We start from the raw sequence: 19,726 nt of genomic DNA, 5'->3' as shown, positions 1-19,726 counted from the left end.
CTCTATCCAGCCCAGGCAGATGCGAGCGCACCCCTCCAGAGCAGCGATCCACCTGCCAGGGCTTGCAGTCCACACGGAGTGGTCAAGAGACCTACAGGCAGTGCAAGCGCAGGAGACTGGTGAAGCAAGGTTGCAGGGGACAGCAGAGCTGGCTGTCACCCACCCGAGTTTCTCCAAGCCCAGCCAGCATCCATCAGCTACACAGAGGCCCCAACTCCCTGCAGCTGACCCCTCCCTCTCTGGGGCAGTCAGTGGCCTGAGCCTCCGGGCAGTACCAGAGATGGACAGCAGACAGAAACCCAGCTCCTAGGGGTAGGGGAGGGGTGACCTGGACCCCAATAATCACAAGGGGCCTGGGGCAGTTGCTTCTCCAGTCTGCCTCAGTGTCCCTGACTGTTACTGGACCCTAAGCCCTCTGAGCACGAGGTGCTGGCTGCCCGCAGGCCTCGCTCCGGCTCCTCCCCTCCCCGCACAAGGAGGCTGACTGCCGGGGCTCTCCTCGGAGACCCCTCCTGCCTCCGCACGTGGGCAGGGCCCTCCTCCACCCCTCCCCTCACGTGCGCCGCCGGGCACACAGGGCTCCCATTAAAGCTCCGGAAGCTTCTTCGCAGGTCCCCAGAGTCGGAGCCCGCGCTTGGAGTGTGGAGGGGAGGAGAGCCCCCCCAGGCTCCGGGGAGCCGGAGGCCCAACCCCGCTGCCCCCTCGGGACTCGGCATCCCTCCTGCACAGAGGGGCTGCTCAGGAAGGCCCGACCAGGCACCTGTCCCGGGCGATGCCCTGGGGTGCCCTCCCCCCGGTCCCGGCCTCGCCTCCCGGCGTGGAACCGCACCGCCCCGGGGCGCCCGCGCCCGGTCCCCAGAGACCCCGCCGCCCCGCCCCGCGCCTTGCACACCCCCCGGGCGGCGCGCTCACTCCGCCGCCCCGCCCGCCCCGGGGCCGAACGCGCCGGCCCGGAGCGCAGACAATAGCCGCCTCCGGCCGGCGGCTCCACGGAACAAAAGCGGGTCCTCCGGGAAGGCCGGCGCCCCGCCCCCCGCCCCCCGCCGCCGCGCCCCCGGGACGGCGCCCCCGCGCCCGGCACCAAGTTCCTCCGACCTGTCTGAGTTCGGCCGGCATCGGGCCGGGCTCGGGGGGCGCGGGCCGGTAGGGGCGGCGGCGGCGGCGGCGGCGGCGGCTGACCCGGGCTCGGCTCCGGCGCCTCGGCCGTGCGGGCTCGGGCTCGGCGGACTCGCTCCCCGCGGGGGCGGATCTGGCGGCGGCCACGGCGAGCAGCCAATGGAGCGGGGCCGCGCCCAGGCGGGGCGGGCGGGGCGGGCGGGGCGCGGGCCGGGGGCGGGGCCGGGCGAGGTCCCGCCCCCCACCTGCGCGGGGTGCAGCTCGACGGCCGGGCGGGGCCGGGGTCGCCCCTAACCCCCGTCCCTCCGTGTCCCCTGCGGGGGTGACATCTTCCCGCTGGGCGCTGCCCAGGCCTCGTTTAGCCTCCAGGAACAGAGCTCACAGGCCCCTCCCCCTGCACAGCTAGGGAAACTGAGTTCTGGCCGAGCGGGCCAGGGCGGCCGTCCTGTCCTCTTGGGTAGGCTGCTCATCCCGACTCGGTAAGTGCCCCCCCCCCCCCCACCGCTGATCAGTGTTACAGCGATGTCAGCGCGGCAAGGTCTCTCAGGTCTCCCAGGTCTGACCGCCCCAGGCCCTTGCCCAGACCCCAGCAGGGCCCCCCAAGTGTCTCCACTGAGCTCAGTAGGGGCCTGCCAGATGGACCTGGCATTGATCTACTTTGTCTTGGGTTCTCCCCATCAAGACCCAGAAGTCCAGGGTTTCCCCCACCCTCTGAGGGGTGTCAGAGCAGATCAAATGGTGCATGGGGAGGGCTCAGCAGTTGGATGACCCTGGGTGAAAACTCCTAAGGCCAAGCGGGCCTCAGGCCCTCTCTCTTCCATGCTTTTGATCCACTGCAAAGTGGTGGGTTCGGGTGGGGTGGTGGTGGTATCGGAGCAGCTGGTTCATCAGGACTTCTCCAAACCAGGGTGGCACCCTAGCCTGGCATGAAGGTACAGCCACACCCTGGGGAGTCTGGCTCTGCTGGATACAAACACAGACCCAGAAAGGCTGGGCTGTGCTGGACTGGGGCCCTCTTGGGTCATACCCCATAAAGGTAAGCCAATGGCTCTTGTATCACCAATAAGGTAACTAGGCTCTAAGATGAATAAGGGCAAGGGCCAGTGCAAGGAGGTTCCATGGGTCTGGCAAGAAAGGAGGGCAGGGCCTGGGCTTCCTGCCCCCCTCCTGCTTTGCCTCAGACCCCACTCAGAAAATCCTTCTTCCTGGACATGCCATGTACCTAAGCCATGCCCCCCGAATGCTCAAGCACTCTGGGTATCTATCCACTGCATGTCCCTCCGAGCCTCCATTTCTCCACCTGCACACTGAGCCTCCATTTCCCCACCTGCACCCTGACCACTGGCCCCTGTATCTTCCATCCATAGCAGCCCCACAGGGAGCCATCTGGGACAGAAGCAGCAGCAGGAGGACTAGACTGCGGCCCTGAGGGACTTACGTTTCAGCTGCTTCTGCCTTCTCCCAGATTTCACCTGCTGCTAGTGCCCCAGGCACAAACCCACCTTGGCCTAACCCGGGGCTGACGAGGTCCCTAAAGGTGTCCCAACTGCCCTTCCACACACACAAACACACACTGCTTGAGGGTTGGCTCTACTCCAGTCAGGTGCTGGAACAGAGAGCTCTTCCTGCTGAAGGATTAAAGGCATGTGGCCAGGACAAGGAGCACAACACTAGCTCCTGGCCTCTTGACCCTTCAGCCCCGGCAACCTGCCTTGCTACTGGCCCTGAGCTTCACAGACCCCAGCTCTGACCCCAAGGACCAGCTCCAGGCAGCCCTGGGGCTCAGCAGGTAGGACACCAGGCATCTCCTGCTGAGACCAATCTGGGAAGCAGTTTTGGCATCGGGCTGCTAGGCCTGGCTAGCGGATGGGGCCCCGCCTCCCACAATGTCCCCATCAGCCCTCCGGTCCAGCCACAGCCCTGGGAACATGCTCTTTCCGATCTCACCCTGAGAAAACCATCTCCTCCCAAGAGACAGAAAACCAAGGGCAGGCCAGGAGGGCAGTGGGCGGGGAGAGGTGGTAGCCAGAGGTCTTTAATCCACGGCCCCCAGGAGGCCAGGGCAGCTCTAGGCTATGGGAACATCTTTCTCTAGGGGCACTGACCCTCAGCGGCGCCCTCTGGGCTGGAGGCTACAGCCCTTTCGGGCCTGGGAGGGCTAGATAGAGGGCCTGGCGCCTGAAGGATGGCCTCGAGGTCATTGACTGCCACTGTCTGCATGTGGCCCAGCCGGGCTGTTCCACTCCCTGCCACATCTGGGGGCACAGGCCTCACCCTCTGGAGTGCCTAATATCCAGGGGGTTAGGGGGTGGCTCTTGCATCTAGGCCTACGCTGCCTCAGTCCTGGCCTCCTGTGGACTGGCTCTGTGGCCCACCTCAGCACCAGAGGCTTAGAGAGACAGCTCCCCAGTGGTGGGGGCTGCTGGTAGGTCTTGGCCCTCTGGAGACACGACTTCGGTTCTGATTGTATAGTGTGCTGGGTTGTGTGTGTGGATTGCCCACTGGCAGATGAGACCATCAAGGCTCTGGGGGTAGAGGTCACTCACCAACTCCCCCGACCTGACGTGGGCTACTGCTTCTGAGCCCCACATGCCTTGGCTAGGTGAAGCTAGCCCAACAGGGTCAGTCTCAACCGAGACCAATGCCTTGCTCCCTCTAAGGTCACTCTGTGCAGAACCTGGGGACTCCGTAGGCCTCTGCCCCCTAGGCCTTAAGGGGCGGGGGGAGCAGTAACAGTGGGAGGCCTGCAGGGTGGGCCAGAGCCCTCCTTCTCCTGGATCCTGGGACAGCTCTATCCTCTGCCCTGTGCCTCAGTCAGTAATAGGAACTCAAAAATCACACCAAACTCCAGGCCTCCCATGTTTTCTTGTTCTGCCCCTGCCACCCCATAAACCAGGTGGTCCTGTGCCCCATCCACACTGGAGGGAGGGGTCCAGGCAACCTTCCTCCTGACTTTAGAGTGCTCAGGGCCTGGCCAGAGAGCAGACTCCTGGGGCTGAGCAGAGGGGCCTGGGCTCAGTTTAAGGGTATTGGCCAGTGGAGAAACTGAGGCTTCTAGGTCACCCTCTGAGCTATGGGCAGAGCCCAGGCCCTTGCTCAAGCCTTCCGTAGGCCTGACTCACTGACACATGTGACAAAGGAGGATACCATAGCAAGGAGACTCCACAGCTGGCAAAACTCTCAGTGTCACCGGGGTGACAGCTGCCCGAACACACCTTGCCCAGCTACCTGAGCTCTGAGGACTCACTTGAGTGGAGGGTGCCATTCTGAGGGTTGGGCTGTGTCCTGCCCATTCATCACAGGGTGTCCTGCACACTCAAGTGAGACTTCCAGCTCCCTTGGGATCCCACTTTCCTCCCCTCCTCAGGGGTTCCAGGATATCTTGCCATAAGCCTTCAATACTGGCTTGTGGTCCACCAAGGCCCCTGGATTGTTTCCCTACTTGGCCATTTTCACCCTTCCGGATGAGTCACTGGGGTATTACCTGCAGGACCAGCTGTTGCCAGGCCATTGGCAGGGGCTGCCCACTGCCCACACCACCACTGCCCATACCAGGCTGCTGGGCACGCTCCAACTGCAGGGCAACATGGCGCCGCTCCTGCTCCAGAGCTCGGGTCAGTCGCTCAAAGCGGGCCTCCTGTTCTTTCACTGAGGCCAGGATGCTGGCAGCCGAGTGCACGTTGCAGTCCTCCATGACCAGGATGCCAACAGGCTGCAGGCAAAGCAGAGCAAGGTCAGGGTGGGGCCGGGGCACAGGCTTGAAGAGGCCATCATAGGCCCCATGCCCACCCCACCCACAGATCATACGACTCGCTCCCAGACCAGAGCATCCAGCTCTCCAGAGAGAGGCCGCATTGATTAAATTCTAAATTAAAAGCCATTAATCCAAGGCTAGCCGGAAGCAGCCGGCTCCCTCCCTATGGAGTGTGGGGCTCTGAGCCGGGAGGCCCTGCTTCCTGCCAGGTCCAGCGGAACCACTAACCGTGGGCGTCCTGGAGCCCTTTGGGAAGGGAAGGGTAGGAAGAACTGGCGTAACCACCTTTCAGACGTCCCAGGCCCTCTGCTGCCCACAGCACATGCCAGTTCATCCCAGCATGGGGCCAACACAGGCCCAGCTCACTGAGGCAGATGCCTGGGACCAGAGAAAGCGTGCAAGCCATACAGCTTATGTGGTGGAGTTGATGCACCAGTGGGCAGGGAGAGAGAAGCCACTCCACAGCCGCCAGGTGGGTGGGAGGCCTAAGCAGGTGAGGGGATGACACTGGCCTGCAGACTAGCAGTCGGGCCTCCACTCACAGCCACACTGCCTGGGAACAAGGCTGCTATCTACCTACACAGCAGAGTGAACACCGAGTGCAGCCTGGTTGAGATTCTGTACCCAGAAGTGGCCCATGGGCCTCACATCTGGAGGGAAGGTGGAGGGCAGGGTCCCAGGCATCTGAGGCCCAGTCTGTGGGGAGGGTCAGGCCTGCCCGGGCCCCTGCCCAGTGCTGCCCCTGAGGGCCCCAGGGTGGTGGGTGGTGGCAGCAGGGGCTTGGCAGCTGCAACCACAAGCCAGCACTCTCCTCGCTGCTTACTCCCTGGCTGCCCACCATTTTTGTTCTTCATGAGCAAGAAGCAGGAGAAGGATATGGAGCATAGACCTGTGCATAGCAGCTGGCCAGCAGGCAGGGTGCAGCCCATGTGGCCACACTGCTAAGGCACTCGGGGTGTGGTGTGATGCCCAGAACTGCTCGGGGCCTCCTCCTGGCCCAGCCCATGCCAGCCAGTGGTGGCTGACGCTGTTGGCCCCCGTGGCCCTGTACAACACAGGACACAGCATAGTGGACAACACCCCTGGAGGGCCAGCTCTGCTGCTCACTGGCCCAGGAGGAGCAGCTGCAAGAACAGAGCCCTAGAAAGGAGGGGTCGGTGCTGGGCTTGGCCACTGGTACCAGCTGAGCCAGGGACAGGGTTGGCGGGCACGGGTGTACATGAAGATGACACCATGGAGCCCAGCCCCCTGTGAAGCTGGGGGAACCAAGGCCAGGCTCCGGGAAGAGGCCAGCACAGGTCCCAGGAGCCAAGCCTCACTTCCCCAGCACCTGTCACACAAATAAAACTGTCAATATGACCTAGCAGAGGGGCAGCAAAATCAGCCTGTCAGGCCAGGAGAGGCGGTGGCCATCATGGGGGAGGAGAGGAGGAAAGTGAGGTAGAGGCTGGCTTCTCTGGCCAGCAGGGAATAAAGGACAAACAGCATGGCATGTCCACGGCTGTGGGAACACAGCCTCCTGCGCTCACCCACTGCTGCCTGGGTACGGGTCCCAGATGCACACTGCCCAATCCTTGGTGCCACCTAGACACTGGCCTTGCGCATGGATGGACTGAATCTGGTGGCCCCACGTAGGCGTGGTGGGGTCTTCCTCACTGGAGGGCAGGCAAGGTGCACCAGGGGGTGGAGCCAGGTCCCTGGAGCCCGTGGTGGCAGCATGGGTCTCAAGGCCCTGGGAGGTGGTGATCAGGACATCTGGGGGCCTCATGCCGAGGATGTGCCTTTCCTCCTTCCTTGTGCTGAGATATGGGTTCCTGACTGACCTCAGGCTGCTATTCCCTGCTCCTAATAGGACCAGGCCCAGGCTGCAGACCTTGAGGACAGTGGGGGACGAGGGGCAGCACTAGCTTCCCTGCCCTGGGCCCTCCAGTGCGTTCCAGCTCTGGGGCCCAAGGAGCCTCCTGCAGAGGGGGCCCACTTGCCCAGGCTGGGGGCCAGCCAGGGGTCCAGAAATCAACAGCTACCGTGAGAAGGTAGCCAAACCCCACCATGACCTTCCCATTGCCCAGTTCTCTCAGTTGGAGCTAAATAACTATGTGTCTCCTAGGAGACGCCCCCAAATGCCAGCCAGCTTGGAAGAAGAGTACCCTGCAGCCTCCACAAAGAGCAGAGACTCTGGGGCTAGGGCCCATGTTCTCTGCCCCAGCCCAAGGGTGCACCCCTCTGTGGGCCTGTAGTCCACAGCCTCCTCACCTTGGTGGCCTTGACGGCAGCCCTGGGGTATGCAAGAGGCGGGCTGCTGGCTAGGGGCATATCTAGGAAGCAGGGAAGACCTAAGCCTGCTCCCCTGACATGGTGGCCTTCTGGGGTCCGAGCACGTGTGGGTACAGGTGAGCCAGACCACACCGCTCCAGAAGGCAGCTCTTTGCGGATGCTAACTCAAAAATGCTATTTTTATATGAAAACAATAAATGTGTGATGACATGGAAAGCAAGTTGTAATGAATTTTTAAGATCAACCATGAGACTTTAAAGGCTTCATCCCCAAAGGGGCATCAGGGAGAGGCCCAATTCTGGGGAGAGGGGGCACCAGACTACGAGGGCCTGAGACAGGCAGGAAAGCGGGTGCTTGCTTGGGTCTCAGCTGCCCCTTGATCTCCTCTCTGGCCAGTGTCATTGCAGCTTCCAGTCACCTGGCAGGGGCCCCTCACGGCCTGTCAGGCAGACACCTCACTCTCACCCAGATCCCGGCCACTGGCTTTGCAGTGCCTGGTGCAGGCTGCTTCTCCCCATGCCCAATCGCCTGTCCACTCGTGGAGTGGACTTAGCAAGCAGATGGGAACGAACGTGCAACGCAGAGCCAGCCTCACCTGTCCCAGGCAGGAATGAAGGTAGTGAGCCTGCACATCCCAGGAGTGACCCCAGGTAGACAGACTGCTGAGTGGATGGAGGAACGGAATGACAGGAGGCTGATGGAAGTGGAAATGAATGAACCAGTGAATGGACGGGCGGACAGGAGGGGGAGTAGGTGGTTGTGTGAGGGGGCGGTGGTGGTGAGAGGTGGGTGGAGAGTCAGGTGGGCAGGGGAATGAGCAAGTAGGTGTGGGTAGATGGGTGAGTGGGTGGACAGGTGGGTAAGGTCAAGGCTCTGAAGCACTGCTGGGCAGAGGCAGCATGGACCTTGAGCATTTTCCATCCGGAAAACAGGCACCATCAGAGGAGTTAGGGGGAGACGCCGATCCTTCCTCCGAAACCTAAACCCACATTTGACGTCTTCCTGCTGACCCAGACATTCTTCCTCACAAGGAGTCCAGCCAAACCCTGCTCCAGAAAATCAAATTATGGGGCCTGAGTCCAATCTGGGTTGAGGAATTAGAGGAATTTCCTAAGGGTCAGGCCGGCAGGGGGAGGCAGGGAGGAGGCCCGGGCTCCAGTCCCGACTCCTCGCTGGCCATCTGTCGGCACACTGCCAGTTGTCCCCCAAGAGGGGAGAGAGGACTGGCCACTGGTTGAAATGGCCAGCCCTCCCACCCCAAATTCTACCCCCACCCCTGGCCATCTGGAGAAGCAGAACCCTGGCCTAGTGGTCCAAAGCCCGCTTTGCCTGGGAGGGCATCACGTCCCCCACCCTCAACACTGCCAGCACGGAAACCTGCTCCCAGCACTGCCCACCAGGCCTCATGGGGGCCCATATTTACTCTGTCACCCCTCCTGTGGTCAGATGGTACCCACAGCTGCAGGGATAGCTTCTGGCCAGCTCACAAGGAAGGGCACTGAGCCAAGGCCGGAGCAGGAGGCCTGGGCTGGGGAGTTCACATAGGGCGGAGTCCCTGTCTGTTCATCCCTGCCAGAACCACAGTGCTGCTCGGAAGTCAGCGTAGGGCCTGGGGTGTCTGGGCAGGAGGAGGCTGTTCTTAACCTCAAAGCAGTGAGACAAACTGCCAAGGAAAGACAGACCAGCTCAATTTTGTGAGGACGAAGCATTTCTGTACATCCCCCCAAAACAGCGTCATGGACTGTTGTTATGGTGTTTTGGTTTTGGCTTTTAAAATGACACCATTTATAGTTACGTACACAGTGAGCGTTTCAACGGAAGCCAGGCAGTGACTTTACTTCTAGATCTTGACTTCACCGCAGACGCTGGTGAGGGGCACACTCTAGCCCCTCTACTTCTGCGCATTTGCAATTTTCCGTAATAGAAAGTGGGAGAAAAAGATAAAAAGACAACCAAAAGACAATCGACACATGGCATCAGGTCTTCGTAACATCCAGCAGCAAAGTGACACCCTTCATCTAGAAAGTATGCTTGCAAATCAATAAGGACAAACCAGAACCCCAACTCCAAGGGAGTAAAGGCTACAAACAAGGGATGTGGCCAGAGACAGAAGATGCAAACAACAAGCGTGGAAACCATCAAGTGTGTCCACGCCCCAAGAAAAGACTACAAGGAGACGCGTCTCAGGTAGCCGAGGCACCCGGGTGGCACTTCTGTGCCCACCAGTGTCGCCAGTGTTCAGGGACGAGCTGAATTTCTGCTCCAACTGAAGGTAAGGAAGAGACAGAAAAGCAGCCTCCTGCCCCAGCCGGCGGGCAACTGAAGGAGGTGGCTGGGAATTCAGCTCCCCAGGGGCCTGGGTGTGCCACTCGCGGGCCGAGGAGGCACAGGGACCTTCAGGGAGCCCGCAGAGCCACAACTGGATTCAGCTTAGAAACTGGATTTCTCCAGCAGAGGAGGCACCCCTGTTGCAAGGGATCAGCCAACATGCTAGGGATGAAGGGGGTGGACAGATGGCCCCATTGTCCACACAGACACCCATCTGACGATCATATGGAGGACAACTTGCATACTCAGGAAGAAGAGTCTGGGGGGCTCTTCACTGGTGCCAATGGGGTGCCCTAGGCCAAGTGCAGGACAGGTCCAAGGCAGCACTACTTAGCCCCAGGACAGGGGGGCCACTGGGCAGAAGGTCCAGAAGGAACAGGGCCCATGGCGGTACTGATGTAGGAGGCTCAGGGTCACGTCAAGGCAGGAACACTGGTGGGGGGCCAGGAAGCCTGAGGTCTGAGAGTGACTGCAGGCTGGACATGGCAGAGACAGGCTTCACTCTGGCAGGAGCACAGGCAGAGACGGGGGAAGATCCCAGCTCGGTGGGAGGCCTGAGCCTCTGGGGTCCCCACCAGAGGCACCTAAACGGGTGGCCTGAGACTTCTGTTGGGGCAGGTCACAGACACTTGCTCCCTGTGCTGACTGTGACCCTCCCTAAGTCTCCTGGGCTCCCTGAGAACTGCTATCAGAACTCATGGCATGGGGATGGACAGCTCTCCCCCTGGCCCCAGGCTGGGATTCAGGGCAGCCCCCTTGCTGTCCCTCCTGCACCTGACCCAGATTCCGGCTGCAGCCACAGCCCAAGGGCAATACCCTACAGGCTCCAAGTGTGGGGTATGGGCAGTGAGGATCCACCTCCTCGAACATCCCTGTAGCAACCAGTCCAGGGGTACCCAAAGGCCCAAGGCCCCAGGGCTGGGGAGCCATGGGGCTCCAGATGGGAAGGGTGAGAGCTGGCAGTCACAGTGCCCTATTTGCTTGCACTAGCAGCCCACTCATTCCACCCTGGTCGTGAGACTGGAAACTGGGGACAAGAGAGGGGTCAAGCCCGACAGTACCCCACTGTGTGGGGTCAGTGGCTGGCTACTTCCAACACTAGTGCCACCAAGGTACCCTGAGTGGCTCCCCTTCCAGCAGAGGCTCACATTCCCCCTCCCCCCACCCCATCTGAAGGACAGCAGAGCAGCACGCTGGGGTAGTTATGAGGGCCCAGGCTCAGAGCCCCACCCTGCCACGCTCTGGGGTGAGCACAGGGACTGAGGCATTCCCGAGGAGGGGGCTGAGGCTCAAAGCCAGGCTGGGACCGGAAGCAGACAGATCTGATTGGCACTAGAGCCTGGGAGCTCAACCCCTACCAAGGGACCAAGGGCTGCATGACAGCTCCTGACAGCCTCCCTAAAGCAGAGCTGGGGCAGCTGTCTAGCCAGGCCAAGGGCTGCAGCAAGGCCAGTGTAACAGTCACCCGCACTGGCTACTGGCCTGTGTACACCAGAAACGCCCTTTCCCCCCACCAAGACGGTGGACCCCCTTCTTCCTGGCCCCCTCTGTCACCATGGCAACACCCAGGCTTCTCTGTGAGGGACAGAGCCTCTTTGTGGTGGCACAAAGCCCCTTTGAGGGGCAGTGGAGGTGCAGCCCCTAGGAGCCTGTGGCCAGTAAGCCTCTGGGGGGTGAGGAAGGGCCCCTCAACCCAGCCATCCCCCTCTTGGATTGCAGAGCCAAGGAAGCTAGGGTGGGAGAGCCTGGTGATTAGCAGCAGGGACCGCCCCCCACCCCCCAGTGCCACCTGCCCCAGCTGCCCACAGAAGGGTCCCTGGGATGAGCCCCACAGCTGTCTGCTGAAGTCTGGGGGATTTTCCATGTCTTTCCCATCATTTTGACAAGGAACATGCTTTGCCTCGGTAAGAGGAAAAGGCACTGGCAGTGGGGAAAACTGCTACCTGATGGGAACTGGGCACAGGAAGTCCTTGGTAGGCAGACAGGTTGGATGACAGCAAGTCTGGCACCAGGTCTGCTGAGGGGCCACACACGGCATCCAGGCCTACCCCAGCTCACGCCCCTTGCTTCTGTGGCCTGGTTTCCCCTGCTACAGGGGGTCCTGTCTCTGCCGGCCTGCCCAGAGGAGAATGCAGCTTCCCCAGCGGTGTGGCCGGGGGAGCAGGTGGGGGGGAAGGCCGGGGGCAGCGACCTCAGCACAGATCTGGATAAGAGGGAAAGGGCTGTGGTGTGGCTGGCTGCAGGGGAAGGGAAATGAGACCCTGAGGGCAGTGCAGGCCTGGGGACGAACCGGCACCGAGCACTCTCCCCCACCCCCCAGCAAGGCTGCCCTGTCAGGGCCCCAGCTCCACACACAGGGAGGCTCACCCTGCCGGGCTCCCAGCCCTGGAGCCCCTCCCCACCCCCAGCCCGTGGGTCCCCGCCACCCTGCCGGCTGCTGACCAGGCACTTGGCAGTGCCCCTGCCTGCTGGGCGCCCCGCCCGGACAAGCCCTCCCCAAGCAACCTCAGTCTGACCCACAGCAGCTTTGCTAACTAAGCCACAGGGGTGGAGGCCACGGCCCGGGCAGCGGCACGAGGCAGGCCTGGCCCCGGGAGAGACCAGTCCCATTGTGGGCAGATCTGCGCAGGTCCCGGGGAGGCTGCCAAGGGACCAACAGTGACACGGCAGCGCCCCTCACACCTCACTCACCCTCCCTGCTCTGCGGTCACACGGCCAGCCACTGGCAGGCCCCAGTGCGCCTGCATTGGACCCTCAGCAGCAACACCAGGTCACTTTTCTCTAAGTCCCGGGAGGGAGGAGGTGGTGCGGCCTATAGCCAAGGGGGGTCCCAACAGAGCCCAGCCCAGGTTCTTGCCACCCCGGGAGATGGGGCCTGGGGTTCAGCAGGATTGTCCTCAGCCTCCAGGAGGAGGTTCCCTGGGAAAGAGATGATGTGTGTAGAAATTGGCCATGGGTTCCCTCCCTCCTCGGGAACCACACTGGGGACTCAGGCCGGGAGACTCCACTGGGCTCTGCCGGCACAGCACCCACAGCCCAGCCAGCACCCGGGACGGGGCCAACCAGCACCACAGGTGGCAGGAAGGCTCTCTGGCTGCCGCAGGCAGAGGTAGGGTGGCTGTGGCCATCTGATTCCGGATGTGTCAGAGGTGAGAGCAGAGCATGCCCCGGGAAGGGAGGTTCCAGGCCCTTCCAGCCTTGCCCCAGGCCCACAGCATCCAAGGGCGGGGGCCTCTCCAGTATGCTTTTGCAGAGGGTCAACGAGCAGGTGACCATGGCCAGCTCAGGCTTCTCCCAGGCCCCCAGGAACATCGTTTCCCTCCCAGAGGCTTAGCTGGACAACCAGCCTTGCTGCTCCTTAACCCCCTCTCCAGGCTGGGAGCCAGCTCAGCTGCTCTTGAAGCTCAGGAGTGCCCATGGCAACAGGTTCAGACACCACCAACCTCCAGCCAGTAACAAACTCCCCCCCTTTTATATGCAAATGACTCAGTGGGAAAGGGCAGGGGGCTCCGCCCCACCCCCACCCAGCACAGACTAGGCTGTGCAGCTTCCCCTCTGCTCCCCACCCCCCCACACACACACATACCAAGTCCCAAGAGGGGGACTTGTCTGTGTGTCCTGCCCCTGCCCCAAGGAGGTAGGAATACTGCAGAAGGCATGTGTACTGTTTGGGGACCTCCTAAAACTCACCTGCAGGCACATGTGGCGGCCACACAGGGTTACACACACACCCACAGGGATGCACGATGCACCCACATTCGTCCACACTGCCATGTGGCTGCCACTGGGCTCACCACAGCTGCCCTGTGGGACCTTACCTGCCCCACTGGGAAAACAGGCGGTGGGTGACCTGAAAGTCCTGACCGGTCCTTGTTGCAGGAGGGGAAGGTAGGATTAGCCCTCCTTAGCCATTGTGGCTCCTGGTAGGGGTCGGCATCCCACGCAGACCCCATTACTGTCCTGAACACCTGCAAGGCTGCTCCCCAACAAGACCTCTGAGGCCAAGCCTGTCAATGACAGCACAGTCTGCAAGTGGTCCCAGTGTCTGGTCACATCAAAGTCTCTCTGTGACAGGTGAGGGTGTCTGAGCCATGGACCCTGGACAGAAGCACCCAGTCAGCATAAAACTGCCCACAGCACATGAACTGGTGCCCACAGCACCGATGATGAGAAGGAGTGATCATAAACGACGAGGCCCCCATGGGAGATTTTCAAGAAAGCCAGGGGCGGACAGGACAGGGCAGGGCAGCATGCCTGCACATAGTGAGGGAGCAGAAAGCAAACAGGCCAGTCCTTCCAAAGCAGCCGAAAATGACAAGAAGTTGATGACAGGGAAGACCAGGGATGTGGACAATACATCCCAGGACGAAACTTCCACCTAACAGGAATTCCCTGAGGAACAAAAGAGCAGAGCGGCCCCCACCAAATAGTCAGGAACTGCCCTCAAGAGAGGAGTCTCCAGCTGGCTTGGCAGCCTACAGCCGGAATCAAAGCTTTCTGTCCAGAAAACCAGCTCAGAAAAGTGTGGATGTGTCTATTCCTGGCATTTTATGGTTCCCTCCTGGTAGGCTGCTGTTTCCCCCAGTCTCCTACATGTTCGAGGTCAGCCTTGCAGCGCGGGAAGGAGGAGCACCTGGCCTGCCGTGCTGACTGTGCAAATGTTCCCAGGCGCGCTGAAGTTCGGGCTCACGTGCTCGGCCAGGCTGTCCACATCCTGGAGGGGCTGGACATCATCCATCCACAGATGTCAGCTGTACACTCTGTTGCCCACTCACCATCTCTTGTATCGCAGACATCTCTTTACAGCCAGGAATAGCTGACAGCTTGGTTAAACAAGATGCCTGGCCTCCTTAACTCAAGATCTTTAAAAAGTTAACCTAGCTCTGTAACTCCTTACGGAAACTTCATGGTGAAATTCCTGGATTTTCGGAGTCATGATTTGCCATTCACATGATGGATCTTTCCCTGGGAGGGAGCAAACATGGCTCACTGGGAGCCCTGGACTGCCAGTGAAGTCCAGGCTAATCGGGTTATTTCAGTTGGGTGTCACCCCACCATAAGTAGAAGCTCCAAGCCATGTGCCTTGGGGAACAAGGACTGCTGAGAGGTTGAAATGTATTTTCCACCAAGGCCCTGATATGCTGTGTGCCTTAAGATGACTTCAGCTGTCCCTAGCAGTCCTTTGCACGCTGCCTGTGGGGAGTATTTTTACTGTCTCAGGATATCTGTGGATCTGTGGACTGATGAGTGTAACAGATTACATATGAATCCATGAAAACACAAAGTCCAACCAAGCCAAAAAACAACAAACCCAAACACTAAACACAGACTCACGTACACACACACAAACACACTCATGAAAGATAAGAATATGACATCAGGGATGTGTTCATTAACTAGATGGTAGGAAGCCTTTTAATAACGTATTTATATATCCAATCATCACGACATACACATCAAATAGCTTACAAATTTGTCAATTATACTCAGTGAAACCAAAAACAAAAAAGAAAAAGAAGAAAAACAAAGGAACATGTTTAGCTACCTTAATTTACAAATTCACTTGCTTAAAAATAAACTTGAAAATGTAAAAAAATGAAAATAAAAACCACCCCACTCTCATGTTCAGTATGCCCTTTTCTCTGTATTTTATTTTTAAGATTTTACTTATTTATTCATGATAGAGATAGAAAAAGAGGCAGAGACATACACAGAGGGAGAAGCAGGCTCCCTGCAGGGAGCCTGACATGGGACTAGATTCCCAGACCCCGGGATCATGACTTGAGCCGAAGGCAGACGTTCAACCAGTGAGCCACTCAGTCATCCCTCCATATAATATTTAAAATAAAAAGATTATAAGAGAATACCACAAATAATTACACACCAACAAATTACATAACCTAGATGAGATGAACAAACTCCTAAAAACACACAATCTACCAAACTGACCCATGAAGAAACAAAACTTGAACAGACCTAAAACTAGCAGGGAGATTGAATCAGTAATCCAAACCCTCCCCAGGAAGGCCCAGGACCAGAGGGTTTCACTGGTGAATCCTGACAAATACTCAAAGAGGACTTAACATCAGTCTTCAAACTGCCCCCAAAAAATCAACAAGAAAGGAACACTTACTAACTCATTCTACAAGGCTGAAATCACCCTGATACCAAGCCATAAAATATAACTATGGACCAATATCCCTTACAAAAACTGAAGCAAAAATCTTCAACAGAACACCAGCATTCAGCAGTATATCAAAGGGAATTCAGCAGTATAATCAAAGAATTATACTCCATAACCCACTGGGATTTATTCCTGAATGCAAGGATGGCTCAGCATACAAAAATCGAATACAACCCAGGGATCCCCGGGTGGCGCAGCGGGTTTGGCGCCTGCCCTTTGGCCAGGGTGCGATCCTGGAGACCCGGGATTGAATCCCACATCAGGCTCCCGGTGCATGAGCCTGCAAAAAAAAAAAAAAAAATCGATCAACATAATACCCTGTATATTAACAAAACAATGAGAGAAAATGATCATTCAGTTGATGCATATGATACATTTGACAAAATTCAACACTCTTTTATTATATAATCACAAAACAAATTAGAATAGAAAGGAACTACCTTCATATGATAAAGGCCATACACAAAAATTGACATCATACTACATGTGCTACACATCATAATGCACTTACACCACAGGTATATATCATACTTGATAATGAAAAAGTTAATAAAGCTTTTCTTCTAAGATCAAGAATAAGGCTGGGATGCTGCTTTTGCCACTACTTCTGTTCAAAGTCCTCTTCTATTACAAATCTTACTTAGATCAGTAAAGCAAGAAAAAGAAATAAAAGGTATCCAAATGGAAAGGAAGACATGAAATTATGTTTGCAGATAACATGATCTTAAATGTAGAAAATCCTGAACAATCACACACACACACACACACACACACACACCATCCAAACTGATAAATCAGTAAAATTGTAGGGTACAAAAGCAATAAACAGAAATCACTCACAAGAATAAATCTAAAAAGGAAATTAAGAAAATGATTTCAGTTACAGTAGCATCAAGAAACACAGTGGGACACCTGAGTGACTCAGCGGTTAAGCATCTGCCTTTGGCTCAGGGTGTGACCCCGGAGTTCCAGATCGAGTCCCACATCGGGCCTCCTGCATGGAGCCTGCTTCTCCCTCTGCCTATGTCTCTGCTTCTCTCTCTCTGTGTCTATCATTGAATAAATAAAAATCTTTAAAAAAAATAGCATCAAGAAAAACAAAATACTTAAGGGTAAACTTAACTAAGGCAAAGAAAGACTGTTACATTGAAAACTACAAAACCTTGATGCATGAAAGATGACCCACATAAATGGAAAGATACCTCATGCTTATGGAACAGAAGAGTTGCTATTGTAATGACATCACTATTACCCAAAGTGATCTACCAATAATCCCAACAGCATTTTTTACAGAAATAGAAAACTCCATCCTAAAATCCATGTGGAATCTCAAACAACCCTAAACAGTGAAAACAATCATAAAAAAGAACAAAGTTAGAGGTCTCACACTTTCTGATTTCAAAATTTATTACAAATCTATAGTAATCAAAACACTGTGGTCGAGGAATAAAGGCAGACACATAGACCAATGGAATAGAATAGAAATAAATCTCCATGTATATATGGTCAGCTGATTTTTTTCCAAGAGTGTCAAGACCATTCAATGGGGGAAAGAACTATCTTTTCAACAAATGGTGCTAGGAAAACTGGATATCCATATGGAAAAGAATAAAGGTATAAATGTTGTAAATTACAACATTTACAAAAATTAAAAATGCATCAAAGATCTAAACATCAGGGGATCCCTGGTGGCTGAGCAGTTTAGCACTGCCTTCGGTCCAGGGCATGATCCTGGAGACTGGGGATCGAGTCCCACATTGGGCTCTCTGCAATGGGGCCTGCTTCTCCCTCTGCCTGTGTCTCTGCCTCTCTCTCTCTGTGTCTCTCATGAATAAATAAATGAAATCTTAAAAAAAAAAAAAAAAAAAGATCTAAACATCAAAGACCTAAAACCATAAAACTCTTAGAAGAAAACATAGGGGAAAAGCTTTGTGATGTTGGATTTGCCAATGATTTCATGGATACAATGCCAAAAGCATAGGCAACAAAAATAAGAATAGAAAAGTTGAACTATACCAAAATTAAAAACTTCTGTTCAAACGATACAATCAACAGAGTAAAAAGGCAATGCAGATAATGGCAGAAAGATTCTTTTTTTTTTTTTTTTTTTTAATTTATTTATGATAGTCACACAGAGAGAGAGGCAGAGACACAGGCAGAGGGAGAAGCAGGCTCCATGCACCGGGAGCCCAACGTGGGATTCGATCCAGGGTCTCCAGGATCGCGCCCCGGGCCAAAGGCAGGCACCAAACCGCTGCGCCACCCAGGGATCCCAATGGCAGAAAGATTCTTAAATCATGCATCTGATAAGGGATTGACATCCAGAATAGAGAACTCCCACAACTTAACAACAACAAAACCAAACAGCCCAGTTAAAAAACAGGGAAAATATTTGACCAGACATTTCTTCAAAGAAGAAATTTTTTTAAATGGCCAAGAAGTATATGAAAAGATGCCCAATATTACTAATGTTAGGGAAATGCAAATCAAAAGCACAGTGAAATGTCACCTTACACCCATTAGATGGCTACTCTTGAAAACACAAAATAACAGGTTTTGGTAAGGATGTAGAGAAATTGGAGCTCTTGTGCACAGTTAGTGGGGATGTAAAATTGCATAGCCACTAAGAAAATCAATATGGTGGCTCCTCAAAAAATTAAAAATAGAATTACCATATGATCAAGCAATTCCACCCCTGGGTATACATCCAAAAGAACTGAAAGGACAGTCTTGAAGAGATACTTGCATCCATGTTAATAATAGCATTATTCACAATAGCAAAAGGTGAAGCAACTCAGGTACCTATTGATAGATAAATGGATAAACAAAATGTGGTAATACACTTTTGGATCATGGAATATTATTATCAATGGAATATTTATTACCCCACCTTTAGAAGGAAGAAGACTTTGACACATGCTACAACATGATGAATCCTGAGAACATCATGCTAAGTGAAATAATTCAGTCATAAAAAGACAAATACTGGATTATTCCACTTTTATGAGTCATCTAAAATGATCAAATTCACAGAAAGACAAAGTAAAATGGTGGCTTCAGGGGCTAGGGAGAGGGGGTAATAGGTTCATTAATGTCCATTAACGGATACAGAGTGTCCATTTTGCAAGATGAAAAAGTTCTGGAGATTGGCTGCACAACAGTGTGAATATACCTAATGATACTGAACCATACGTTTAAGAATGGTTACAATGGTAAGTTTTATGTGTATTTTACCAAATAAAAATAAAAACTTAAAAAGAGTCATCTTTTTGCTCTTAGAATATGCAAAACATTCTTTTAAATAAATAGGCAAAAAATAAAAAGTTAAGCATATGGAGTTGACTATTTAGAAACAGTGAAAAATACATTCAAACATTATACATAAAAATGGGTGGGTTGGGGGCGCCTGTGTGGCTCAGTCTGTTGGAGGTCTGCCTTCAGCTCAGGTCATGATCCCAAGACCCTGGGATCATGCCCCACTTCGGGCTCCCTGCTCCTCCCTCTCCCTCTTTATCTGCCGCTCTCCTTGCTTGTGCTCTCTCTGTCAAATAAATAAATAAAATATTTTTTAAAAATGTATGGGTTGTAGAATGGTGGTTGCCAGGGGCCAAAGGGTAGAGGAAACGGGAAGATGGTGGTCAAAGGGGATAAACTTTTAGTTATAAGATGGATAAGTTGGGGGATGGCTCAGGGGTTTAGCGCCTGCCTTTGGCCCAGGGTGTGATCCTGGAGTCCTGGGATCGAGTCCCGCATCGGGCTCCCAGCATGGAGCCTGCTTCTCCCTCTGCCTGTGTCTCTGCCTCTCTCTCTCTCTCTCTCTATGTCTATAATAAATAAATAAATAAATATTAAAAAAAAAGATGGATAAGTTCCAGGGATCTAATGTACAGCATGGTGACTATAATTAATACTGTATTGAATACTTAGAAGTTGCTCTGAAAAAAGTTGCTATGTTTAATGTTCTCACCATAACAACAAAAGAATGGCAATTTATAGGAGATGAAGGATGTGTTAACCAATCTTACTGTGGTAAACACTCTGCAATGTTTATGTACTAAATCATCACGCTA

At 55.1% G+C, this 19,726-nt stretch overlaps 1 protein-coding gene across 8 annotated transcripts in view; it reads right to left on the bottom strand.

The window, feature by feature from the left end:
* Positions 1–19,726, bottom strand: part of ARVCF (ARVCF delta catenin family member) — a 54,705-nt gene that overhangs the window by 16,193 nt on the left and 18,786 nt on the right. For 4 of the 8 annotated variants that reach the window (XM_072803517.1, XM_072803519.1, XM_072803516.1 and 1 more), the window contains one exon: positions 4,601–4,828. The exons of 2 other annotated variants lie outside the window; for them this stretch is intronic. In XM_072803517.1, the coding sequence (XP_072659618.1) occupies positions 4,601–4,810 (210 nt within the window). In that variant the 5' untranslated portion in view covers positions 4,811–4,828. Of the gene's footprint in view, positions 1–1,095; positions 1,226–4,600; positions 4,829–19,726 lie in introns of those variants that run through there. 2 more of the 8 variants (XM_072803520.1, XM_072803521.1) reach the window with 1 other exon arrangement.

This window comes from Canis lupus, chromosome 27 (assembly GCF_048164855.1).
Source record: "Canis lupus baileyi chromosome 27, mCanLup2.hap1, whole genome shotgun sequence".
Taxonomy (NCBI): domain Eukaryota; kingdom Metazoa; phylum Chordata; class Mammalia; order Carnivora; family Canidae; genus Canis; species Canis lupus.
Note: the sequence above shows the minus strand (reverse complement) of the source record. Positions and strands in the feature narration are given on the sequence as shown.